Source organism: Equus asinus, chromosome 9, assembly GCF_041296235.1.
Source record: "Equus asinus isolate D_3611 breed Donkey chromosome 9, EquAss-T2T_v2, whole genome shotgun sequence".
In the NCBI taxonomy this organism is placed as follows: Eukaryota; Metazoa; Chordata; class Mammalia; order Perissodactyla; family Equidae; genus Equus; species Equus asinus.
The window spans coordinates 50,916,159-50,943,582 of record NC_091798.1 but is presented as its reverse complement, the minus strand read 5'-3'; the positions used below and the strand labels follow the sequence as shown (position 1 = coordinate 50,943,582).

Genomic DNA, 27,424 nt, shown 5'->3' with positions numbered 1-27,424 from the left:
CCTTGAGGCCTTCCACGCTGCAGCCAAAGTCACTTTATGTTTTTTTCCTCCCACTGTGTCTTTGCCCTCGCTGTTCTTTCCACCTGTAAAACCCTTCCTTCCATCTCTGCATTGAAGCTTGAGCTTTGTCTGTTCCACGCTTATGGCACAAATTATTTCAACAAATAGTCAGCATGTATCAAGCACCTATCAGAAATTGTAGTAAGTGTTGGAGATGCATGAATGATGCTTCCATTTGTAAACATTACGTTTTTCCCTGTTAAGGCAAGGACCATCTCTGATTCATCCTTGCATGGCTCCACAACTCCCAGTATTATACAGGGCTCATGTCCCCTTACATGAATGAATGAACAAACGAACCTATGAATACACCTCAGGAGTAATAAGCATGGACACCCTGTCCAGCATCAGTGATCTCTGTCAACACCCCAGCTACTGTCTTCTGTCTACCCCTAGGACTGAGGCATTAATTTCCTTCCTCTCATTCTCAGACTTTTTAACTGAGAATTTGATTCTCCTCACTTTCTGGCTGCCAGCAAGATTCTTTATTCCATATATCCCAACACCATGCCTTTCCTTCTCTTCTCCTCCGTTTGATTCAAAAAATGAAAAGACATTTACAGTTGCACCAAATTTTAGGAGCAACACACAATGCCCTCAAGGAATGTTAGCTTCCTTCTCTTCATTAAGTCAAGGAGAGGTTCATGACTGTCTCTCTAAAGTAGTTCTGCAACGATGGACACCAGCAACTACCCACATTGAAAACAGGGATTGCGTCTCTCCTCCACCTCCTTTTTTTTAAAGATTGGCATCTGAGCTAACAACTGTTGCCAATCTTCTTTTTTTTTTTTTTCTCTTTTTCTCCCCAAGTCCCCTAGTACATAGTTGTATATTTTAGTTGTGCGTCCTTCTAGTTGTGGCATGTGGGACGCCACTCCAGCGTGGCCTTGTGAGCAGTGCCATGTCCGCACCCAGGATCGAACCAGTGAAACCCTGGGCCACTGAAGCGGAGCATGTGAACTTAACCACTCAGCCACCAGGCCAGCCCCTCCACCTCCTTTTTTAAAAACTCACTTAGCCCTGTCCAACAGGAGGTCAGAAAAATCATAAACAATGAATTTTGATGGGGCAGAGCAAGAAAAGATAGAATTAAATGAATTATATGAAATCACATTTCATATATGAAAGACACTTAAATTAATCACATATAAAACCATATATAGGAACTGCAAAGCACTATAGAAATTTTTTTTTTTTAAAGATTTTATTTTTTTCCTTTTTCTCCCCAAAGCCTCCTGGTACATAGTTGTATATTCTAGTTGTGGCATGTGGGACGCTGCCTCAGTGTGGTTTGATGAGCAGTGGCATGTCCGCACCCAGGATTCGAACCAAGGAAACACTGGGCCGCCTGCAGTGGAGCGCGCGAGCTTAACCACTCGGCCACAGGGCCAGCCCTGCCTGTTTGTGTGTTTTTTTTTATTATTATTATTTTTAAAGGTTTTATTTTTTTCCTTTTTCTCCCGAAAGCCCCCCAGTACATAGTTGTATATTCTTCGTTGTGGGTCCTTCCAGTTGTGGCATGTGGGATGCTGCCTCAGCGTGGTCTGACGAGCAGTGCCATGTGCGAGCCCAGGATTCGAACCAACGAAACACTGGACCGCCTGCAGTGGAGAGCGCGAACTTAACCACTTGGCCACGGGGCCAGCCCAGCACTATAGAAATTTAAATGTACTGACTGAACTCAGGACGCCTTGAACCAATTCTGTATTAAAAGTGGCAGAGTTTGCAAATAGCCAGTTCTGCTCTTCAAATGACTTATCAGGGGCCAGCCTGGTGGCGTAGTGGTTAAGTTCAGTGCACTCTGCTTTGGCCCTCCCACCCCTACCCATGTTGGCAGGTTCGGATCCCAGGCTCAGACCTACACCACTGGTCAAGCCATACTGTAGTGGCAACCCACATACAAAGTGGAGGAAGGTTGGCACAGATGTCAGCTCAGGGCCAATCTTCCTCACCAAAAAAAACAAAAACAAATGACTTATCAAAGGCATCATAGGGTGATGGTTAAAGCAAGGACTCTGGAGTTACAGCATAGGTGGAAAGGACCTGTGCTTAGGATGTCCTCCATGAATGCTAGCTGTCTTCATTCTTCAAAGATACCTGGCCAAGAGGCAGAGGGATGTGACCTGAACGTGCATGCTTGCCCCAAGGCAGCAGTAAATTGGAGAAATCACCACCACCCAGGATACAATTTCATTATTGCAAAATCAAAGCCTGATTTGTCAAAGCATGGGTGAGTGACACTATTGCTCTGGGCAGACCCATTAATCAAGTTCCCAAAAAATGATGCCACAACTAGAATGCTGGCTTATTATTTTATAGGGAAATTATCTTCAGAAAGGACCAACCATTTACATCCTTTAATCACTGCATTCTTTCCCAGGATGCAAACTACCTATCTGGTTGTTTAATGAGCCCAGAATCAGAAGAAGAGTTGCTAATTAACAATATATCATTCTAGCGTTTAATGGCATCGGGCTAAGATAAGTCTCCCCAATGTCTGATTTAATCTATAGATTCAATGCAATCCCAATCAAAATACCAGAATTGGCAAGCAAATTCTAAAGTTTAAACAGGAATGCAAAGGATCCAGGATAGCCAAAACAATTTTGGAAAAAAAGAGAACAAAGTTACATTACTTAATTTTGACAGTTATTATAACAATTTTACAGTTATTATAAAGCTACAGTAATGAAGAAAGAGTGTAAAATAGGAGTAAAGATAGACATAAATATCCTAAAGATTGATGGAACAGGCTAGAGAACCCAGAAACAGACTCTTCTATATAGTCAATTTTCAATGAAGGTGTCAAGAAAATTCAGTGGGGGGGCTGGCCCCGTGGTGGAGTGGTTAAGTTCACACGCTTGGCTTTGGTGGCCCAGGGTTTTGCCAGTTGGACTCCTGGGCTTGGACATGGCACCACTCATCAAGCCATGCTGAAGCAGCATCCCACATGCCACACCTAGAAGGACCCACAACTAAAAAGTATATATATATAACTATGTACTGGGGGGCTTTAGGGAGAAAAAGGAAAAATAAAATGTTTTAAAAAAAAAGGAAATTCAGTGGGGAAAGGATAGTCTTTTCAACAAATGGTGCTATATTAATTAGATATTCACTTGCAAAAAAAATGAAACTTGACTTTTACTTCACACTATATGCAATAATTAACTCAAAATGGACCATAGACCTAAAGATAAGAACTAAAACTCTAAAACTTCCAGAGGAAAACATTGGAGAAAATCTTCAGTGTGAGGGGCTGGTCTATGCATTATATGATATTTAGCTGCATCCCATTTACTATATTTTAACATAGTAAAATGTTAATTATAGCATGAAATTTGACTCCTACCTCACACCATACAGAAAAATCAATTCCAGGGGCATTGTAATTCTATGTAGGAAAGGTAAGACAATAAAGTTGTCTAAGAGTCAGGAGACCTGGAGTTAAGACAGCTGTTCAGTAGCTTAGCTGTGACATCTCTTTTCATTTGTCAAAATAAGAGAATGGACAAGGTGATTTCTAAATTCCTTTATGGGTCTTAAATTCACATATCAAAAAATGTATATTCCTTCTTTTCCATGCAGTCTAAAAACGTTTCCTAAGGAAATTATAAAACAAGTTTGTAAAAATACATGCTAATTGCAAAATTGGCTACAGCCTATATGTCATCAGAGACTAAATAAATAATGGTACCTCCATGCTATAGAATGCTAGGGAGTCATTAAAAAGAAGGAGGTAGGTCTTTATATTTTGGTATACAAAGGTGTCCAGGATAAATTGCTGTATCCTTTTTTTTTAAAGCAGATTACAGAATAGTAAAAGGTATAAACAATAAGATTCCTTTTATGTAAAAAAATTTAATAAATATTTCTTGATCACCTATTATAATAGGTCAAGAATATATAATGCTAGGTCAATAATTATAATAATACAAGAAGTCACTGGGTTGGACACTGGGGGAAACGGTGAATAAAACAGACATTTTAGTTTAGAAAGACAAAAAATAAAATGAATACACATGACTATTGATGCCATGAAGAAAACAAGAGTTTGACAGTGACAGTAGAGGATCCTGTTTTAATCAGGGTGGTCCAAGAAGGCCTCTCCGAAATGGTGGCATTTAATCAGAAACCTGAATCATGTGAGAGAACAATCTGTGCAAAGAATGGGTGCTGAGGGTGTTGGAAGGGTCGGTGAAGCAGAGGGAACAGCAACTGCCAAGGCCTTGAGCTCCGAAAGAACAAATGGTGCTTGAGGAACAACAACGTGAGCAGCACCCGTGCAGCTGGAGAGCAGGAGAGGGGCGCAGACAAGCCAGGGGCCCTGTGCGCCAAGCTGAGAACTCCGGCCTTATTGTGTGGAGGGAAGGCCCTGGAAGGTCTGAGCAAGGCAGGGCCCTCAGGTACTGTCAGAAAGGCTAGGTATAGAGTGGAGTGCGCAGAAGCAAGAATGGAAGCAGGGAGGCCTGCCCGGAGCATCCCGGTGAGGCGTGTGAGGCCAAGGGAGTCCCCGGTGGCCGCTGTCCGTGCACAAACGTGGCTTTGCACGAAAATCAAGTTTGGAAGAAAACGCGCCCAAGTGCTGCGGAAACCGGAGTCGTCTTCCCGGCGTCGCTCGAACGAGTGGTTCGCAAAGACGGCGCCTCCCGCTCAGTCCTGACCCAGGCGCCGGGGAGCCGCACGCCGGCGGGCAGGAGCAGTCCCTCGCGGGGGCGCCCGCGCAGCCGCCGCCGGCCCGCCGTGCCCGCCCCCCGCCGGAAGTGCTCTCCCGAGCGCCGCGCCGCGGGAAGATGGCGCAGGAGGCCGGCGACATGGAAGATGGGCAGCTTTCCGACTCGGATTCCGACATGACGGTCGCACCGAGCGACAGGCCGCTGCAGGTGCCGGTGAGTGGGGAGGGCGCGCGGAGCCCGGGCCGCGGGAGGCGGCGGGGAGGGCGAGGCGCGCGGGCGGCGCGGGCGGGGGCAGCGGCGGCGGGGAGGCAGCCGGGCCGGCGTTCGCGGCGAGGGGGGGCCCGCGGGCCTCGCGGCCTCCGGGAGCCCGGCGTGCGGCCGCCTCCTCTCCGCTTCGCATGCGCCGCCGTTCGTTTTCTGAACCTAACTGAGTCCCCCCTCCATCGGCGCCGGGTTGTCCCGGAAGGGCAGCTGTTGCCGAAAATACAGAACCTGGGAACATCGCCCCGAAACGGCCCATGGCGTTCATTTTCGCCCAGAGCAGAGAGGGAGACTGAGGACCAGGAATGAAGTTCATCACTTGCTCAGGGGCCTGGTCTGCCATATTCCCATCGAACCTAGCTTCGTCACGCGCTAAGGTGGCACTAGGTTTTATATTAGCATCCCAGTTTTCTGAATGGGAATTTGTCTTGACTGCGGTACTCGGTAGCAAGCTCTTTTAGAGGACTTTGGTGCCGGGCTGCCCGCCTTCGAATTCTGGCGCCGCCACTCTGTGACCTGTGGCAGGTTATTTAGCCTCGTGGGCCAGGTGTACAATAGGAATGATAATAGTACGCCACTGATAGCGCGGTTGTGAGGACTCGCTGGAGCATACAGCACACGGTAATGCCTGGCAAACGTTAGCTGCCATTATTATTTGAGGATAGGAAGACTGTCTTCTTATTGACTTAAGTCAGCCCGCCCCCATTCCTAGCACATAATAGGATCTCAATAAATACTTGGTTTAGTGTTTAATACAAAAAACAAAGGTGATCCCTTTTAGATATAAATGTCTTAGGAAATTGGTACCAAGATGTTTTGTGTTTCGGTCTCTTTCAGGCTGTTTTACTTAGATTGTCCCATGACTTGGTAAACTTAATGCCATGGACTCTCCAGTTTTACAAGTAATATTTCAGGGATTCTAAGAGGAGTGTAATCACAAAACCAAGTGAAGTTGATGTGTCCAAATGCAAGACAGGGGTCTTTGGAAAGAAAGAAAACAAATTGTTTTAACTGCTAGTAACAGTTATTGTGTATGTCATTTTCAAACATTCTGACAATAACAAAAAGATTTGAAATCTTCTAAAAGTGAGAATTAAGAGCTTCGGTAATTTTTTAAAAGGAGGTCTTAGAATTAAGTACTGCATTTAGCTATAGAAGTAAGAATTTGTGGCTTTATTTGTGATGCGGCTGGACTTTGAGAGTATTATGCTGAGCGAAATAAGTCAAATTCAAATGCCATATGGTTTTGCTCGAATGCGGAAGATAAACACACACAGATACGGAGAAAAGATTGGTAATTACCAGAGGGTAAGGGGATGGGAGAGAGTGAAAGGGTTAAAAGAGTACAAAGGTAGAATGACAGATGAAACTAGACTTTTGGTGGTGAACACAATGCAGTTGATATAGAATCCGTAATATGATGTACATCTGAAATTTACACAGTGTTATAAACCAATGTGACCTCAATAAGATAATTTAAAAAAAAAGAATTTGTGGCTTTAATATTGGCAAATTCCATGTGGAACTTTAGAAAAAGTAGAGACTAGATTGGTTTCAGAGATGTCTTTGAAGATCAGTTCTGTTTCAGAATGGTCCAGCTGAATCCCTAAGTAATTTTTTTTAAATAGCAGTTGGTAGGTGGAGTTAATGTGTTTTGTGGAGTTGACTGTATTTCCTTTCACTTGCAGAAAGTGCTAGATAGGGACAGTGCAGCAAGGCCCTTCCAGGATCCTGCCACGGCGTGTGCACCAGTATCACATTACCGGACTGTTAAAAGCGTGGATTCGAGTGAAGAGAGTTTTTCCGATTCAGATGATGATAGCTCTCTTTGGAAACGCAAGCGACAGAAATGTTTTAACCCTCCTCCCAAACCAGAGCCTTTTCAGTTTGGCCAGAGCAGCCAGAAACCCCCTGTTGCCGGAGGAAAGAAGGTTAACAACATATGGGGTGCTGTGCTGCAAGAACAGAATCAAGATGCGGTGGCCACTGAACTTGGGATCTTGGGAATGGAGGGCACTATTGACAAAAGCAGGCAATCCGAGACCTACAATTATTTGCTTGCTAAGAAACTGAAGAGGGAATCTCAAGAACACACAAAAGAATTAGACAAAGAGCTAGATGAATATATGCATGGTGGCAAAAAAACGGGATCAAAGGAAGAGGAAAATGGGCAAGGTCATCTCAAACGGAAACGACCTGTCAAAGACAGACTAGGGGACAGAGTAGAAATGAACTATAAAGGCCGGTATGAGATCACAGAGGATGATTCTCAAGAGAAAGTGGCTGATGAAATTTCTTTCAGGTGAGCATTTAAATTTGTCCTACAGATGAGCATTTAACCAACTATCTTCTGTTTATTGGAAATGAAATAGATTCCAGATACATTAATGATGATCCTTTTTGAGATTTTTTAATTTAAGGAACAAACTCTGGGCTTACTTGGTTATGTGAATATATTTGGATTTTCTAACATTTGGACAGGCCTGATAGAATAATTTTTGGAGACTTTTATAAACTTTTAAGCAGCTCTTTCCATTTAGTGCTATAGAGCTCTTTAGATACAAACATCTTTTTAATCATGTGTTTTTTTAAGTTTTCAAATACTCATGACTTTTTTTTTTACAGCTTAATTGAGGCAAATTGTACATATGATAAAATTTACTCTTTTCAAGTGTTGATTTTTTTAGCAAATTTATCAGTTGTACAACCATTACCATAAACCACTTTTTAAACATTTCTGTAACCCCAATAAGATTCCTCTTACCCATAAGCCCATTTAAAGTTAATCCTGTTCCCGTCCCCAGATAACTGGTAATCTACTTTGTTAGTATAAATTTTCATTTTCTGGACGTTTCGTATTAATGGAATCTTAGAGTGTGTGGTCTCTTGTGCCTGGCTTCCTTCACTTAGTGTAATGTTTGTGAGACTGGTTCATGTTGTAGCAGGAATCAACTATTTACTTCTGTGTGCACGCACACATATACACACGTCCATATTGAATTGCTATTCCACCATTTGGCTGTAGTGACTAATGCTATTACAAACTTTCACATGCAGGTCTTTGGACATGTATTTTAATTTCTCTTGGGTAGCTACCTGGGAGTAGAATTACTTGATATCTTGTAAATTTATATTTCATGTATTTTTAACAAGTTCAAATTTTAACTTCGTTAGCTCTAAATGACTAATGAATACTGACACAAATTTGAAAACAGATATGGTTCAAGAGTAATATAGCTGGTAGGAAAACAAGTATTTACTTTCCAGGCAAGCCTGTCAACACTAGTACTGGCTTTTTGAAATACCGAGTGAGTTTGGAATTGAGTGCTGGATAAGAACTTAGAGATTTTTGTAAACCAAAGCCTTCACTTTACAGATAAGGAAACTGAGGCCCAATAGTTAGGTGGCTTGCCCAAGGTCACAAACTTAAGTGTCAGGCCTGGAACCAAACTCTGGTCCCTTTGTTCCTGGTCTAGTGCTCTTTCCACAGTAATGTACTGCCTCCTCTTGAGGAGAAACAGAGGAAGCCGGGTCTCATTAGGGAACGGGTAGGACTTCAGCAATATTGATCCTCTTCATCTCTGTGGAGTGTGGGCTCCAATGTTAGAAGTGTTACTTAGGCTCCCTGTATTTTTACCTCTCGATGATGAAATGAAAGTAATCGTACCTGCATCATAAGGTTGTTGAGAGAATTAACTGAGATGATGTATATAGAGTTCTTAGGATTGTGCATATCCCATAATAAGCTGTCAGTAGGTATTAGCTATATCCTTTGTTCTGAGGCAGGGAACCTGTGAGGGAAAGATTCTATCCATTTGTTTGTTTGTTTTTAAAGATTGACACCTGAGCTAACATCTCTTGCCAGTCTTCTTTTTTTCTTCTTCTTCTTCTTCTCCCCAAAGTCCCCCAGTACATAGTTGTATATTCTGGTTGTGGGTCCTCCTGGCTCTGCTGTGTGGGACGCCACCTCAGTGTGACCTGATGAGTGGTGCCACGTCCACTCCCAGGATCTGAACCAGCGAAACCCTGGGCCACCAAAGCAGAGTGTACAAGCCTAACCACTCAGCCGTGGGGCCGGCCCCCATATTCTGTTCATTTGAAAGCTCCCAGACATCTCTGGAGTTAGGAGAGCTAACTTTTAGTCATAATAATTGAAAGCAGAGTGTATGTTTGTTATTTGTTTTGACAGGAGCGGACTGGTTTTATCTGCTTTTGCTTTTAGCCTTGCATTCCCCTTGCTGTATGTGCACATTTATTTTGAAATCCACCATAATCCAGGAAGGGAAAATGAAGAGGCCAGTTACGGGACTGGAGGTGGTTGCTGTCTCCTTGAGTGATCCAAGATAGGAATGTTTCTATGTCAGTGATTCCAAGGTTAAATATTGAAGATTTCGAAAAGCAAATGTTAAAATAGGATTTTAATTCTTGTTGGGGACTAACCTAGAGACTAAGGTAGATTTCTTCAACTTTATACAACAATTAAAGAGGTTAATATTACTTTATTTCTTCCTTATTAGGTTGCAGGAACCAAAGAAAGATCTAATAGCCCGAGTGGTGAGGATAATTGGGAATAAAAAGGCAATTGAACTTCTCATGGAAACTGCTGAAGTTGAACAAAATGGTGGCCTTTTTATAATGGTAAGTCTAACTGCTTCGTTGTTTCTGGTTTTGTGTTGTGTTTCATGTGATTTTTTTTTTTTTTTTTTTTTGAGGAAGATTAGCCCTGAGTTAACATCTGCTGCCAATCCTCTTTTTGCTGAGGAAGACTGGCCATGAGCTAACATCCTTGCCCATCTTCCTGTACTTTATATGTGGGATGCCTGCCACAGCATGGCTTGACAAGCGGTGCGTAGGTCCACGCTCAGGATCCAGACCAGTGAACCCTGGGCTGCCGAAGCAGAACACCTGAACTTAACTGCTGCACCACCGGGCCAGCCACTTATGTGATTTTTTACAGAATAAACCTCTCTGATCATTGGATCTCTTATGTATCATAACATATTTCGGTGTGTTTAAGATTTTTAAAAACTTCTTTAATAATGAAGACTGAATTTAAAAATTCAGTATAATTGGTTTTTGCAATTAATCCTTTCCTTACAAAAAACATACATAAATTGTAGCCTGTTAATCTGCAGTCAACAACACATCTCTTATAGGATTCATTAAGAGTAAGGGCTAAAATTTTAAGAGTCCAGGGGGAACCTCGAAGCTCAGATTTGAGAATATGGGTTTTGGAATTTGGGGTGCCTTGTTTTGAATTATGGGTCTGCAACTTATTAGGTGTGAGATTTGGCTAAATTATTTGGCTTCTCAGAGCCTCAGTCTCCCAACTGTAAAATGGGCATTAATCTTATGTCATAAGGATCAGAGATGATGCACGTAAAGTGCTTCTCACAATGCCCAGCGCTTAGTGATGGTGAACAGAGTGGTGTTGCTTTTGATTTATTCATGCATTCTTGACATTTGGTTCTTGGGGGGGGCCGGGAATCTTATTGTTATGTATAGAGCACAGGTAGATACACAGTGTATCTGTGAGTATTAAATTTCATGGGTGGTGGGGGGGGGGGCAGTAGGAGAAAAATTGTCTGAAAAGGCTCCTGGGGTAGGGGAAGCACTAATGAAAAAACAAGGTTGAGAACCCTTTGCTGGCTGAGTGGCAGGAAGAGCAGTCTTGGCTCGGGCTGGCTCTCAGGCAGTGGCAATGGATCCCACAGAGTGGTTTTGCAGGTCTCATTTAACTCAGTTTCCCCACACAGTGAGGATGACGTTTGAGTGGCTTCCTTCTTATTTGCTCCTCCTGAATCTGAATGGTCACATCACAAGAGAATAAATCAGTATTATGCTGTGGACATGGAGAGAAAAGAAACCAGTTAGGATTGAGACCATTGGCTGAGGAAACAGCCTATGAACGTAGATTACAGAAGTCAAAAGAGAAGTTAGCAACAAAACGATTATAATAATCGTGAATGTACGGGCACCCTTGTTTGTGTCACTGTTGAGGTACTTTGATTTTTGTTTAGCTCAGCATAAAGTTATGGATTCATCAATGTTTTAATACTGTAGTAATTAAACTTGATATTCCAGAGAGCTAATGAAGATCTGCTGAATGTTAACTATGTGCCAGGCACTGCTCTAGACAGAAGCTTATGTTGTAGTTGGGGGTGGGAGGAAGACAGTCTCTAAAGAATAAATATAGGGGCTGGCCCAGTGGCTTAGTGGTTAAGTTCATGCAGTCTGCTTTGGTGGCCCAGGGTTCACGGGTTCAGATCCCAGGCATGGACCTACACACCACTCATCAAGTCATAGTCTGGCGGTGTTCTGCATATAAAAAATAGAGGAAGATTAGCACAGAGGTTTGCTCAGGGCCAATCTTCCTCACCAAAAAAAAAAAGAATAAATATAATATCTTCAAGTATGTTAGAAAGTGATAAATGCTCTGGGAAAAGAAGTAAATCAAATGGAGATATAGAGAGGAGGGGAGAGGAAGACATTGCAGATAAACTGCAGTGGTCAGGGTAGACTGTATCATCTCCTTGGGCACTTCTCTGTTTAAAAAATGCTCTGGCCATTCATGGGAAGAGTCTATACAGGATAATTTCTCTGTTCTTTTTTGTAGAATGGTAGTCGAAGAAGAACACCGGGTGGAGTTTTTCTGAATCTCCTGAAAAACACTCCTAGTATCAGCGAGGAACAAATTAAGGTAAAAATGATAATGTCCTTAACTTTTAAGATCCTTCGTAATTTGACTTCTACTCAGCTTCCAGCTTCATTTTCTATTAATCTGTCACCTGCTCTGCTTTAAATTGACTAATTTTGTCATTGTCTCATTTCAAGTAAAACTTGTGCCTTTTGTAAAGCTCTGCCTCCTCTTTTTCTTCCCATTCAGAGCCAAGATAAGATTTCTTTTATGGCAGTTTTTCCTAGTCTCTTAGCATGTAGTTATTTTTTAATCTTCCTACAACTTTTTATTAATGAAGAATTTCAAACATGCAGAAGAGATGAAAGAATAATAGGACGAATACCCATATATCCTCCACCTACATTCAGGGGTTGTTAATATTTTGACATTCCTGTTTTATCTGTACAATTTTTTTCCATACCATTTGGAAATAAGTTGCAAACATCATGATGCTCAGCCTTAGTTACTTCAACACGCATCTCCCAATAATAAGGACAATATCCTACACGGCCACACCTCAGAGAAATAAAAACAATTTCACAGTATCATCCAGCATCTTGACCTTATTCCAATTTCTTGAATTGTCCCGAGAATGTATTTTATTTCTTTTTTCTCCCCCAAACCAGGATCCTATCTAGATTTCCACGTTCCATTTGTTATATCTCTTTTGATCTTTTTAATCCCACATTTTCCTTTATGATTTAGACCTTTTCAAGAGTCTAAGATGGTTATCTTATAGAAGGTACCACATTGTGGTGTCTACTCAAGAATTTATTTCATTCACTCCTCTATCTCTGATATTTCTTATAAACTAGAAGCTAGGCTTATCAGTATTCTTAATCATTTTTGTGTTACTAGGATGTCTTGTATGGGAACTTTTCAACAGTGTGGGTCTTTCTCAACTCAATATTTGATATGTTTTAATTTTTTAATTAAGAAACATTTGCATTTAGCAGATATGATGGAGATGGAGAGCCAGCTTCTTGCATAGGAAGGAGCGGGTGCGCGTGCGGCACAGCTGCCCTGTGTGAAGCTGTTGTGTTCTCTTGAGAACAACAGTGGGCGGTGAAGGCGATAGGACCGTGTGTGAGCTGTACTGACTATAATGCTAATGATGACAGGTCAAGAAAGCCATTTCTCTTGAGCTGATGCTCCATGTAATCATGTTCTGCTCAATGTTGTTTCTTTTCTGACTATGCACTTCCAGTCATTTTTTTTTTAATCTGTTATTGAAATTCCTACAGGAAATGTAACTGTTATTGCGCATTTGAAGTCTCTAGTTCATAACTGCTTTTATTCCTCATTGGAACAATTATTTTGATAACACAAATCTGTAACAATATAAATTTCCATAGGAACACAACTGTTGAGTGGTAGAACAGAACTTATACCTTAACATTCCTCCTCCCCTCCAAAGTAAACCCTGACAAAAAGTGTATATTTAGAAAGAACATTCTTTGTTGGTTTTTGTTTGATAGCAAAATGTCACTCTTTTCAGAGAAATAACATGATGTGATGAAAAGAATTCTAATTCTCTAAGATTCAAAATCTGAGTTTAATCTTATTTTTGCCGTTTAGTGATTATATAACTGTGAGCAGATCACTTACTCTCCCTCAGCCTCAATTTTCTCATAAAGTGGAGGTTTTAATATGTGCCCTGCCTATTTAATAGAGCTATAAAAAGATTAAATAAAGTAGTATCTAGAAAAGCTTTTTGTAATTAACTAAGCCTTGGACAAATAATTTCGAGAAGCAGGAGAGAAGGAAATAACATTTAGTCACTGTGTGCCTGGCACTAGGCCAAATATTTATATGACTTAATGTTTACCACAGTCTATCAAAGTGTGTGTTAGCCTGTTATGCCAGTGAAGAGAAATAAAAATGATATGCTTGGGATTACGTGGAACACTGACTTCAAACCCATGTTTTCATTGAATCACATGTCTTGAAATTCAGCTCTCCTAATTCGTTGTGGAGAATGGGATTTTGATGTTTGTAGGGGTTTTTTTTATGTTAGTCTACCAGAAACATTGCAGTGTAACAAACATTTGAAATATCTAATAATAGGGGGAAGTTGACTTATGGGACATTTTTTGTTGTTGTTGTTTAGAATTTTTTTTTTTTTTTTAAGATTTTAATTTTTTCCTTTTTCTCCCCAAAGCCCCCCGGTACATAGTTGTATATTCTTGGTTGTGGGTCCTTCTAGTTGTGGCATGTGGGATGCTGCCTCAGCATGGTTTGATGAGCAGTGCCATGTCCACGCCCAGGATTCGAACCAACGAAACACTGGGCCGCCTGCAGCGGAGCACGTGAACTTAACCACTCGGCCACGGGGCCAGCCCCTAAAGGGACATTTTTTAACGGACTATCCTGTAGCCCCCATTTTTGTGAAATAATTTTAAGAAAATGCAGTTAACACTGAATTTTTTTAAAAGACAGTACAAATTTATAAAGGAAAAGAGGCATGAGACAATAGATTGGTGTGTAAAACACTAAAATGTTGCCAATGATTTGGTCTGTTGTGAGAGGTTATAAATGTTTTGGCTTTAAAGATTTTTCTCTGTGTTTCCAAATTTTCTGCATGTGCGTAGATTGAGTACCTTTACTGTTAGAGGAAAAAACCTGAAGGCAAATAGGATTTTATTATAGGTAATTTTATATGCCATCCAAATGGTGATGTTATAGGTATTCTTTTCATTGCTATATCACTAGCAATCACAGTCTGTAAAACTTGAAAGCCAGAACTGAACTGAGTGGGCTTGTTTTCCTTTTTTTCATTTGATTTTGTTTTGGTATATGACTTGGGAATTATTTAAGTTTTGTTTTAGAAAATACAAAGTTTATGAATAGAAAAAGTTAATTTGCTGTTTTATGATTTGTGACTCTGCTCTGATTTTTTTCATTTTGTGGTTACCATGAGCTTCGTATGAAAGATGTCATAGATGAGATAGTCCTTTTTCTGATAACCTCTTATCTTCATTAGTCTATGCGGGTTCCATCCTTTTCCTCTCCCCATCTATTTTTTGTGTTCACAAATTATTCTTTTTTGTGTTGTGAGTTTGTGACCAAATTCAAGTGGTTGTAGTTATTTTTGATGCTTTCTTTCCCTTTATCCTTTATGTTATGATTGTTTATTTACCTATTCTGATAGAGAGCTGCAATTTTCTGATTCTGTGTATCTCCATTCTCAAAGCTTTGTATACCTTTGCCTTTTCATTTCAGGTAGGAGGGCTCCTGTCAACATTTCTTGTAAAGCAGGTCTTGTGGTGATGAACTCCCTTAGCTTTTGTTTGTCTGGGAAAGCTTTTATTTCTCCATCATATTTGAAGGGTAATTTCATTGGATAGAGTATTCTTGGCTGATAGTTTTTATCTTTCAGTATTTTTTTTTTTTTTTTTGAGGAAGATTAGCCCTGAGCTAACTCCTGCCAGTCCTCCTCTTTTTGCTGAGGAAGACTGGCCCTGAGCTAACATCCGTGCCCATCTTCCTCTACTTTATATGTGGGATGCCTACCACAGCATGGCGTGCCAAGCGGTGCCATATCCGCACCCGGAATCTGAACCGGCGAATCCCAAGAAGCGGAACGTGCAAACTTAACCGCTGCGCCACCAGGCCAGCCCCAGTCTTTCAGTATTTTGAATTTATCATTCCACTCTCTCCTAGCCCATAGGGTGTCTGCTAAGAAATCCCCTGAATGCCTGATGGGGGTTCCTTTGTAGGTTATTTTCTTCTCTTTTGCTGGTCTTAGTATTTTTTCTTTTGTCATTGACTTTTGACAGTTTTAATAGTATATGCCTTGGAGGTCTTTTTGCATTGATGTAATCAGGAGTTCTATTAGCTTCAGGTACTTGCATGTCCAATTCCGTCCCCAGGTTTGGGAAGTCCTTAGTTATTATTTCTTTAAATAGGCTTTCTGCTCCTTTCTCCATCTCTTCTCCTTCTGGGGTACCTATATTGCTTATCTTACTTTTCCTAATTGAGTTGGATTTTCTTGGAGAATTTTTTCGTTTTTTTAAAATCTTAATTCTCTCTTCCACCGGAATCATTTCTAAGTCTCTGTCTTTGAGCTCACTAATTCTCTCCTCCATATGGTCTGCTCAGTTTTTAATGCTTTCTACATTATTTTTCATCTCATTAATTGTATTCTTCATCTCCAGAATTTCTGTTTGGTTTTTTTTTTAGAGTTTCAGTCTCTTTGGTGACGAAATCGTTCTGTTCATTAATTTTATTCCTGAGCTCATTGAACTGTCTTTCTGAGTTTCCTTATAACTCACTGAGTTTCTTTATGACAGCTATTTTGAATTCTCTGTCAGTTAGATTGTAATCTTCTGTGACTTGAAGTTTAGTTTCTGGAGAGTTATCATTCTCTTTCTGGTCTGTGTTACTGTAGTTCTCGTGGTGTTTGATGAGCTGATGCTCTGCTGGCACATTTGTGTTAGTAACCACCTTTCTTATTTTGGTACAGCTTTGATTACTTTGGTTCTGAGCTGCTTCTAGTTGTATTTGAGAGCTTATACTTTACACCCTCCACTGCCTTTGCTAGAGGTGTCATCATTGCCCTCCTTGTGTCGCTTGTGCCTCTGAGGTTGCTGGTGCCTTGCTGCTTACAACATTACTGCAGTTTCAGGTGTCACCACTGGCGTCACTAGGCTGCAAGCACTTCTGATGCTTCTGGGGTTGCCTGGGTCTTGTGTTCCTCCACTGGTTCTCTGCAGGCTTTCCATGGGCTAGGATGCTGCTGCTCCCAGGTTGTCTAGGGGTGCTGGTTGCACCACTGCCAGGGTTGCTGGGTTCACTGGTGTTGCTGTCACTGCTGGTGGCCCAGGGACCCAGGGATTTGTACGCAGCCCCAGCTGCTGGTGGAGCTAGTGTTGGGGGTGCCACCACTGGGGGTTGTGTCACCAGTTATACTGTGGTTCCTGAAGCCTCTGGTTGCAGGTTCTCCCTGCCACCACCTGTGGGGAGCAGGGGCTAGGCAGAGAGAGGTTGTTGTTGCTGCTCACTCAGCAGCCTCTGGTCTCTGGCATTAGCCAGTGTGTTTTGAAAACTCAGCTCAGGACACCCTTCGCCAGCCAGGAAAAGCCAAGTTTTGTATACTGTCCCACTTTTGGAAAGACCTGGCCACTGCCAGGGGAGGGCGAGGAGGTGCACACACTGGATCCACTGGGAGATGGGCAGGGAGCAAGCTGTACCCCTTTTTTATGCCCGCACAGTGACTGCTCACAGATGTGTGGGCTGGATCCACTGGGAGACCAGGTGGGAAGCAAGCTGCATCGGTTTTTTCTGCTCCTACCAAGTCCCCTTGTAGTGGCATGAGCTGCAGCAACCTCTAGTAGGTGCACCCATCAGTGTGAGGATCCACCCTCTGAATGGCTGCTGCCAGGGAAGGGGTAGGGGACTACTCCCCTAGGTCCACTGCCTCCCCAGGGGCCAGTCCACCCACCTCTGGATGTATAGATGCGTGGATCTCTTATGTGCCCTGTTGTGCTGTGTAGGGTGTCTCTTTTTTTTTTTTTTGAGGAAGATTAGCCCTGGATTAACTACTGCCAATCCTCCTCTTTTTGCTGAGGAAGAGTGGCTCTGAGCTAACAACCCTGCCTATCTTCCTCTACTTTATACGTGGAATGCCTACCACAGCATGGCTTTTGCCAGGCGGTGCTGTGTCCACACCCGGGATCCGAACTGGTGAACCCCGGGCCACCGAGAAGCGGAACGTGGGAACTTAACCACTGTGCCACTGGGCTGACCCCAGGAATCCTTTGTTGGTCAATTAGTGTCCAGTCGGTTGTAACTTAAAGGGGGGAGACAGAGGGAACAACTCACTCTGCCATGATCCTGACATCACTCAATTTGCTATATTTTTAAAAAGCTCAGCTATCAAGATCTTCCTCTGCAGGTAGTTTATAGTTCAGTTTTTTTAACTTGTAGAGTTCATTGTACATAGATGTGGATGGGGCGAAAGAATTGCTCTCAGATTATCTGTTGTCTGCTTTTGTTGTTGCTACATTAACAACATGCTACAACATTTCTTTGGGCCGTTCCCCAGTTTGTTCTGTTTAACCCACGGGAGTAACGTTCCTTTTTAATGAGGCTTGCCGTATTTGGAAGGAAAGGGGAAACTTCATAATTTTGCTTAGTGTTGTCAAGCATTGTACTTCATAGGATTGTTTTTATCAAGATGCTAGGATGTACTTCCACATGAAATGAAAATGCTGCTGTCTACTTACAGCTTCTTTTTATCTTTCCACTCAAAGGTAAGTAGGCTCTTGAAACACTTGTGAATTATTATACTTTTGTGAAGGCAACATAATAGGGTTTAAGAGTATGGATTTGGAGAAATCATAAATGAGTTTAGACTTTATACCCTCTCGTGTTAGCTCTGTAATCTTGTGCCTTCCTTTCCTCATCTGAAAACAAGGGTAATATACTTACCTCGTAAGGTCCTTGTGAGAATGAAAAGAGTTAACGTGTGTGTCAAGTTCTTAGCATAATCCCTGGCACAGAAAAGTGCTCGTTCAGTAGATAGTAGCCAGCCTCATTTTCCTCTGAATTCACCTTTTTTGTCCTTCCTGCACTTTATTCTCACATATGTACCCTCCTCCTCCACTCCCAGCCCCTCCTTATTTCTGTAGCAAATACTTTTATTCCTCTTCTTCACCAAAAAAATCTGAAGCTTTGCCTTATTCCCGTAATTTCAGGGGTCCTTACTGCTTCCTCTGCTAATTCTGTGTGCTGCGTATAACTATTTAGCATGAATTTTAGAAGGAGAGGGCCCCTTTTATCTCACCATCCTTCACAGTGCTGTTTATAAACAAGAAGAGAGGTGCACATTAAGAATATAATAGGGACTGGCTTAATTCAGCTTTTAAGAGTCCCTTCCCAGAAGAGAATAGGGTGTCAAGAGGCCGGCCCAGTGGCACAAAGGTTAAGTGCACACATTCCGCTTTGGGGGCCCGGGGTTCGCCGGTTCAGATCCCGGGTGTGGACATGGCACCACTTGGCAAGCCATGCTGTGGTAGGCATCCCACATATAAAATAGAGGAAGATGGGGGCTGGCCCCGTGGCCGAGTGGTTAAGTTCGCACGCTCCGCTGCAGGCGGCCCAGTGTTTCGTTGGTTCGAATCCTGGGCGCGGACATGGCACTGCTCATCAAACCACGCTGAGGCAGCGTCCCACATGCCACAACTAGAAGCACCCACAACGAAGAATATACAACTATGTACTGGGGGGCTTTGGGGAGAAAAAGGGAAAAAATAAAATCTTTAAAAAAAAAAAAAAATAGAGGAAGATGGGCACGGCTGTTAGCTCAGGGCTAATCTTCCTTAAAAAAAAAAAAAGAAAAGAGAGAGAATAGGATGTCGGAAGTGTGTCCTGCCTATACTAGCTTCTCTTTTAAACCTTTGAACCTTCTCTGTCGTAGCAGAGTCATTTAGCCTTCTCTTTAGATCCCTGACCTACTCTTTTGTACCCTCGGAAACTATATTTATCTGCTCTGTCAGGGTCCCAGATGTTATTTTATGTTTTTCCATTTAATATTTCAATGCAAATGTATTTTCTACTTGAACAGTTCTCATTTGCTGGCGGTTTTGCCTCTCACGGGACGTTTGGCCTTGTCTGGAGATGTTTTTGACTTTCACAGTTTGGGGGTGAGGTTGGTATGTGCTAGTGGGTAGAGACCAGGTGTCCTCCAGTGCACGCAGCAGACGGCCGCCACAGAGAACTACAGAGCTCGGAATTTCAGTAGTGCCAAGGTTGAGAAACCCTATATTAGAAGAATCTCTTACTTTCATGCTTTAAAATCCCATTTCTGGCATTCTGGAATGTATTGCAGTGCTGGCTATATTATTTTTATGCCTTGTGATAAAAGTTTTTGACAAAGATTTACATTCTCACACATTAATGACAGTAATGTTTTTTAAGGGGTGGAATTTTCTTGCATTGTGTAGATTACGTGATCATGCTCAGTCACAATTCAGGCATGGCTCAGGTTCTCAGCACGGGCAATCACGTATGATTGTGGTGACATTTCAAAGTTAGTATATCTTTATTCCAAAGACTTCTGTTTTTTAATGATAGATTATATTTTATTTAAATCCTAAACAACATGATTTTCCTACTGTATCTTTCCATTTAGAAAATTTTAACTACAGAGTGGTAGAATAAGCATGGGCCCTAGACCTAACACTACGGTGAATTTGAATCATAGCTTCATCCTCTGCTTGCAGTGGGGACTTATTTAATGTCTTGGACTCTGTCTCTAATTATGAGTCTAACAATAATATTTACTTTGTTTTTGTGAGAAGTGGAATTTAAAGAAACAAACTTATAACTTCTAATAAATGATAGTTCTTATTTACCCAAGTTATTCCTTTATTGTAGGACATTTTCTACATTGAAAATCAAAAAGAATATGAAAATAAAAAAGCTGCTAGGAAGAGGAGAACACAGGTGTTGGGGAAAAAGATGAAACAAGCCATTAAAAGTCTAAATTTTCAAGAAGAAGATGATACATCACGAGAAACTTTCGCAAGTGACACAAATGAGGCCCTGGCCTCTCTTGACGAATCGCAGGAAGGACATGGAGAGACAAAGTTGGATGCGGAGGAAGCCATTGAAGTTGATCACTCTCATGATTTGGATATCTTTTAGTACATTTTGAGAAATGTCTTTCTAAAATAACATTGTAATAAACCATTTCTACTGAGGTTGGTTCATTTTACTTTGCACTGATCAACATAAAAATCTGAAAAGAACCATTTTCTTGTTTTAAATAAAATCGAATATGTGGGGAGGTGAATGCGATTGGTAGAAACATGTAAAAATGTCTTATGTCTGAGAAAATACTGAAAAGTATACAGTGGAGGATTTAGTTTCTCATTCTGTTGCATGTGCTAATAATTACTAGTTGATAATCAGTTTAGTCCAGGTCATTATAACATGCCATTTAAAAGTTTGTTTTCTTTTTCTGATTTGTCTTTGCAGTGAGTTATGATCGGTTTCAAAACATTCCATTAAAAGATCCTAAGAAGACATAGATCGTTCAGCTATTACAAGTGTATTCAAATTTACGTTTTCTGTGCTCTAAGCACTTTTAGGCAATTTTAAAATAGGTTTATACCGATGGCTTTTCCCACTTACGTCCAGAAGTAAATAAACATCAGAAGTTTTTCAAAGAAGTATTGATTCTTAACTTTAACTTTGTTTTTGACTTCTTAATTAACTTGGTCATATACTAAATTCTGAATGTGATCCGTACCTGTGTAATTACCATGGACATTTAAAAAATTCCCAGTGGCAGCCTGCCTAAGACTGTTTGACCTTATGTTAAGGAAGTTAGATATTAAAAATGTCACATCTGCATGAAGTTTGAAGTTATGCATTTTTATTGAAGGAAATAAGTAGTTTACTTACGATGTTCCAAGAGTTGACTATAGTTTATAAAAAAGATTAAGAAAAAATATGTAGGAAGCAATTATAGACTGTTCTTTGCCGACGGTGTACTTGAAATCTTCCATAGTCCCTAAAGTGGTCATTGAAGTGGGATCTGAGGATCTAAGTGGGAAAAGAAAAGGAAAATGGTTATCGGTTGCTTTTTATTCATAAAAGACTACAAAAATAAAATTAGAATTTTGGCAGTCCTTAATGAGTTTCAAGTGATTTTATCTTTTAATCTCAAATATTCTTTCATAAAAATTGCTATAACCAAGGAAAAAAAATATTTTAAATAGCTAACTGAATATTGTTCCTCATTATTTATGAGAAGTGATTTTAAAGGTATAGTACATTCGAAAAATAATCAACATGTAGAACTATAAATGCCACGTATTCATGTAAATACTGCTTGTTTTTCTAGTGAAAATATGGGTTTTGAAGGGTATTAATGCCTGAGGCTACTTTATTTTCGTTAAATGAATTGCACCATCCCCCACCTTCCTGGTTCATTTTGATCAATAGTGCTTCCTTAACATTTGGAAACCACACATATTTCTGGTTCATACTGCATCCTAATGTTGTGTATAGAAACTGACACTTCAATTTTTAAAGTTCTTTAAAATTTTGTCTATTGGGGCCGGCCCAGTGGCGCAGCAGTTAAGTTCGCACCTTCTGCTTCTCGGCAGCCTGGGGTTCGCCGGTTCGGATCCTGGGTGCGGACATGGCACCGCTTGGCAAAAAGCCATGCTGTGGTAGGCATCCTACGTATAAAGTAGAGGAAGATGGGAATGGATGTTAGCTCAGGGCCAGTCTTTTTCAGCAAAAAAATGGAGGATTGGCAGTAGTTAGCCCAGGGCTGATCTTCCTCAAAAAATAGTTAATTAATTAAAAAAATTTTGTCTATTAAAATTATTCTGCTCTAAACCTTTCTGGCTGTCCAGATCTAGGAATGCCTATCCAAACTTGTGTTCAGTTAATACTCTCACCAAACCAGTACATCTTGCAGTAATTCCTGCTCAGCCTAACATTTTCCTACTAGTTGGCTAGTAGGATTGACAACAAAAACACTCCACCTCTCTGGCCTTAAATAGTTCAGGTGCTCATCCTCACTCATAATCTTGCCTTATTAAAATGAATTTTTGTAATCTGAAATCACCTGCAATATGACTCAAATCTTAGGGGATAAAGTGGGTTGAATTGGTTTGGGTTTAAGCAAATTTGATTTACACTTTTTTTTTTTAAAGATTGGCACCTAAGCCAACATCTGTTGCCAATCTTCTTTTTCTTTTTTCCTTCTCCCCAAAGCCCCCCAGTACATAGTTGTATATTCTAGTTGTAGGTCCTTCTGGCTCTGCTATGTGAGAAGCCGCCTCAGCATGGCTTGATGAGCAGTGCTAGGCCTGCACCCAGGATCTGAACTGCTGAAACCCTGGGCCACCAAAGTGGAGCATACAAACCCAACCACTCAGCCACAGGGCCAGCCCCTGATTTACACTCTTAAAGTGTGTGTCTAAATAATAAGTGGTGAAGCATAAATGGGACATATATCAACCATACGGAGTATTTAGAGGGAAATCAGCTAAGGGCAAATTCAGGATGTTAATATGAAGTGATTGTTTGTGAATAATTGTTTAGTCCTCTACATTTTCTGCTATGTCAAGACTGCAAGCATCCTCACCTTTTAATTGTTCATGATAAGAAGGATGTGTTAAGAAGGGGTAAAAAGAAAAAAACCACTGAAAATAGCTCTAAGCTCTGCACTCTTGAAATCAAAATGCTAATGTAACTGCAATGGGTTGCTATGAAGTTAGCAAAACATTGTTACATCTGAGGCAGCAATGTCGTCATCATTAGACTAGTGAGTGAAGTTCTAAATGAGAATTCCTGTGACTACTGGCAGTGATGGCTTCAGGAAAAGACACTTGTCCTGTCTTACCTAAACTTGTCAACAACTGTTCTGATGAAAATTCATATAAGCCTGCTACTAAGTGAGGACTTAAGGGTTCTGGGTTTTGGGGGTCTTTTTTGCAATCCAGGTGCTACACAGATGAGGACAATAATTTTGTGCTTCCCCTTGGCATCTATATAGCAAACTTTATGTTCCAGAGGGAAACAATGTATGTGCAGGGAAGGCAAGTTTGACCTGAGTGTAGAGCATGTACTAAATTCAGAAGCTAAATAAATTACTGGTTTTTTTGACTGGCTAGAGATTCCTTTAGGCAGTGGGTAGGCCTGAGGCAGATCATGGTGCGCTGCCTTCTCCCTTAAAATCAGATTGAAATGAACATCAGGGTCAAATTGTAAAGGACAGTATGCAGTTGGCGGTCCAGGCACCAAGTCCAGACTCTTGATCTTGGTGATACTTGGGGATTTAGTGGGTTGATTATCGTTAAGTGAGCCTCAAACCATGGCACAGCACTGTCCAGCTGCGGCGGTCCAGACCTCATGGACACAGAACAACTGCCTGCATGCCCTAGAGGATGCTAAAATTATTCTATTTAACTCACAAGATACCCTTCTTGCTTTCTTAATCTTCAGGTATAGTGAGGTTCATTTGCCACGGTTTTCATTTAAGCAAAGGCTGATCCCGGGACGTTACGTTATGCCTTGGAAAGAAAACATGAAATTCAGGAATGTGAATCTGAAGGTATTTTCCTATAAACATCCATAATAAAAAGCCTACACTATTTAATATATCTATGAATAGACATATATAACTGTACAAAAGCTATTTTTAATTTTTTCCAGCTTTATTGAGGAATAATAGACAAATATCGTATATATTTAAAGTGTACAATGTGATAATGTGATATACATTGTGGAATAATTACCAAGATCAAGATAATTAACATATTCATCACCTCACATGGTTAACTTTCTTTTTTTGTGGTGAGAATGCTTAAGATCTGCTCTCAGCAACTTTCAAGTATCTATTACCATATTATTAACTATAGTCACCATGCTGAACATTAGATCCTCAGAGCTTATTCTTCTTATGACTGAAAGTTTGTACCCTTTGACTTGTATCTCCCCATGTCCCCTCCCCCCAGGGCCTGGCAGCCACCATTCTGTTCTCTGACAAAAACCTATTTGATGTGCTTTCACATAAACTTGCAAGCAAAAGTCAAATAGCAATACCTATTCAAATAACCCAGTTATGAACTTAAAATAGATGTAGACCGAAAGATTTCAGGACCATATGTCTACCTTTTCCTCTACATAATGCTAACTCATAGTTGTTAAGAAGCTCATCAGAAGTAGGTGCCATGAATAGTTAAGCTACAGTATAGTAGGCCAGCCCCAGTGGCCTAGTGGTTAAATCAGTGCATTCCACTTTGATGGCCTGGGTTTAGTTCCCAGGTGCAGACCTATACCACTTGTCTGTTAGTGGCCATGCTGTGGCGGCGGCTCATACAAAAAGAGGAAGATTAGCAGTGAATGTTAGTTCAGGGTGAATCTTCCTCAGCCAAAAAAAACCCAAAAACCTACAGCATTGTTAAAGTTGTATTGCACATTCAGCCTGAGAGCTATGGGACCACTTTGCTAGATTTACAGATGAGACTGGTTGCCCATTCAGTTAGTAGTTTCAAAACATTATCCAAATTCAGATTGACCATTCACTTGTGAAAAGGTAAGTTGTTTCTCTAAAGGAGAATAGAATATAATGTAATAATCAGACTACAAGAGAAGATTTCAAGTTAGAATTCCTAGAAAGAAATGTGTTTAATTTGCAAATTTATAATGGATAAGCAATTAATGTTGAATAAGAATATACTTTGCCAAGACAGATGATATTACAAAATATGAATATTATATGTAAAATAAATCACAAAAATATGGCATAATTATTTTCTTATAAAATACACATATGCGATGTAATAAATGAAGCTGCCATTTTCCCTGAGATGATTATTTTATATGTATTTTTATCTGATATTTTGAAAACAAAGATAAAACCAAGGAAATCAAGACTTAGCTAACGGACTTAAATATCAAATTTATATAGTTGTTAAGACTTTCTATAATCTTAATATTGGGCTGTATTTCATGTAATGTAGTGGCTTATCAAGTCATTTTCAAAGTCCTAAATAGCTTTAGCACGGTGACAATATTATACTGACTTTATCTTTTTCGTTTACTAGAACTATAGGGTATAAACTTTGAGTTGAAGTCAATAATGAAAACTGTTTTGAATGCATCACAACGTCTCTTTTATTCTTGACCTTATTCTTTAGAGTTATAATTCAGCATAATTTTTTCATAAGCTATTTCACTTTTGCAATTTAGTTGACAATGTTCCTAACAATTTTTAAAATATAATTAGTAGGCTGGCCCTGTGGCGTAGTGTTTAAGTTCGTCATGCTCCGCTTTGGTGGCCCCAGTTTGCAGGTTCAGATCCTGGGCATGGACCTACACGACTTGTCAGTCATGCTATGGCAGCAACCCACATGTAAAATAGAGGAAAGATTGGCACAGACATTAGCTCATGGCTAACCTTCCTCAAGTAAAAAAAGAGGAAGACTGGCAACAGATGTTAGCTCAGGGCTAATCTTCCTCAGCAAAAATAAATAAAATATAATCAGTGACTGGTATATGGAACATTTTACCTTACAGAGAAAAAGTGAAAATTAAATGAGAATTAAATGGAGTGGATGTACACTGAGTAAATGCTAACTATGCTTTCCTTCCTTCTATTTATTCTCACCATTTTTCCTGTAGGAGATGACAGACCACTTAACAAGATAAAAAGGAGAACACAGCATAGAAGAGATGGGGCTGCGCCCCAAGACCAGGCCAGAATGTTATTCAGCCCTATTGAACAGTCAGAAGTGAATGTGTACTGAAGGCAGTAACCTCAAGTAGCTGTTGTTTATCCAGCAGCAGCTGCAGCAGCAGCATACTTTATATCTATTTAATACCTAGTAGTTGGCAAAAGGTTTTTCATTCACATATAATGTTTTATTCAACACTCAAAGAATCCTTTGATAATTCCCATTTTATATTTGAGAAAACTCAGTCTCTTGGTGGGCGGGGGTGGGGGAGTAAATGACCTGTACAAGGTCACGTAAGTTGTGAAGCTAACGTTCTATGATCTGGCTCCAAGTTCATCTTCATAGTCTGCGGTCCACACCGCCGCGCCTCCTGGCGGTCGGAAGACTCCGGCGAGAGAGCGTGGCTTTAAAAAAGGGATGTTGCTCTGTCCACTAGACCTTCCTTCTCGACAGGGACAGTTAGAAAACTACTGGCCAACTTCCATCTTAATCTAATAAAGTGATGTCTGGTGTGATATTCAGCAGACTTTTTTTTTTTCTCTTAGCATGCGGAGGCGTGTGGGATCTATGCTGGCCCTTTAGAAGACTCTTTGTTTTTGAATCACAGCGAAAGGCTTTGCCATGGGGAAGACCGTAAAGTTGTCTTGAAGAAAGGCCCACCAGAAGCAAAAGTTGCAGACATGCCTTTGCACTCTCCTCTCTCCAGATACCAAAGCACGGTGATTTCCCACGGCTACCGGAGGCGACTGGTCTGAGGGAGGAAGAATAAAGTGATGAAGTGCTTCAATCTGTCTCTTTCTCTCTACCCTCCCAGAGATGTTTAAGTCCATTGTACATTTGTATTTCACCGACAGGTTCAATTTGTTTAAAAGCTATAAGTCAGTTGCATGCGTTGTACATTATAAAAACTTTAGACAGGAAAGAGGCTCCGAGAACATGTGAGATAAAGTGGGGGAACAAGGAAAACTGTCTCACTGAAATTAATGTTACACCAAATAGTTAAGAACCAGACTGATCGAGTCCTGTGTCTGACCTTACCACACTCCTCTACCTTTCTCTCCTCCTCACTGCATCTTTATTATTCATTGCCTCCAAAACTCAGCGTCAGATGAGCCAAACTGAAATAGCGTTGCAGGATGTAGAATTATTTTTGCTACTTTTCTGACTGCCCCAACACCCGTTTTTCTGCCCCACTCCACTAACACACATACCCCTAAAGCTCTGGACACTGGTAACTAATCAACATGCTAATTAGAAGTGTTTGGCAGGCCACTCTATGATACATCATACAATTTTAGCTGAGTTGTACTTTCTGTATGGGTTCCGTGTATCCGAGTGTCAATTCCTACAGCAAACAGTGGATTCACATAATTTAACAACATAAAAAGGACCATATGCATAAAGGTGCACCACTATGGAAGACAGTATGGTGGTTTCTCAAACAATTAAATGTAGAATCACCTTCTGATCCACTTCTAGATCTGTGCCCAGAAGAATTCAAAGCAGGGACTTGAACAGATATTTGTACACCAGTATTGATAGCAGCA

At 40.8% G+C, this 27,424-nt stretch overlaps 2 protein-coding genes across 2 annotated transcripts; both read left to right on the top strand.

Annotated features, from left to right (window-relative positions):
• Positions 1-4,791: 4,791 nt before the first annotated feature.
• PHAX (phosphorylated adaptor for RNA export) lies at positions 4,792-21,316 on the top strand. Its single transcript, XM_044780637.2, has 5 exons — positions 4,792-4,946; positions 6,683-7,296; positions 9,512-9,632; positions 11,611-11,694; positions 20,053-21,316. Exons 1-5 carry the CDS (start codon positions 4,851-4,853, stop codon positions 20,320-20,322), a joined length of 1,185 nt encoding a protein of 394 aa, XP_044636572.1. The 5' UTR covers positions 4,792-4,850; the 3' UTR covers positions 20,323-21,316.
• Positions 21,317-22,860: 1,544 nt separating this feature from the next.
• Positions 22,861-26,763, top strand: SPMIP10 (sperm microtubule inner protein 10). The gene is made up of 3 exons (XM_014859498.3): positions 22,861-23,093; positions 23,644-23,752; positions 26,423-26,763. The coding sequence occupies exons 1-3, from the start codon at positions 23,008-23,010 to the stop codon at positions 26,630-26,632; spliced, it is 405 nt and encodes a 134-aa protein (XP_014714984.1). The 5' UTR covers positions 22,861-23,007; the 3' UTR covers positions 26,633-26,763.
• Positions 26,764-27,424: the final 661 nt, after the last annotated feature.

What these genes read in the sequence shown, in the direction of transcription:
- PHAX (XM_044780637.2), top strand. Translation starts at nt 4,851, where the DNA reads ATGGCGCAGGAGGCCGGCGACATGGAAGATGGGCAGCTTTCCGACTCG. An exon ending in GCTGATGAAATTTCTTTCAG is followed by an intron (nt 7,297 to 9,511) that starts GTGAGCATTTAA and finishes CTTCCTTATTAG; the next exon opens with GTTGCAGGAACCAAAGAAAG. An exon ending in TCAGCGAGGAACAAATTAAG is followed by an intron (nt 11,695 to 20,052) that starts GTAAAAATGATA and finishes CCTTTATTGTAG; the next exon opens with GACATTTTCTACATTGAAAA.
- SPMIP10 (XM_014859498.3), top strand. Translation starts at nt 23,008, where the DNA reads ATGGCTTCAGGAAAAGACACTTGTCCTGTCTTACCTAAACTTGTCAAC. An exon ending in TCATATAAGCCTGCTACTAA is followed by an intron (nt 23,094 to 23,643) that starts GTGAGGACTTAA and finishes CTTAATCTTCAG; the next exon opens with GTATAGTGAGGTTCATTTGC. An exon ending in TCAGGAATGTGAATCTGAAG is followed by an intron (nt 23,753 to 26,422) that starts GTATTTTCCTAT and finishes TTTTTCTCTTAG; the next exon opens with CATGCGGAGGCGTGTGGGAT.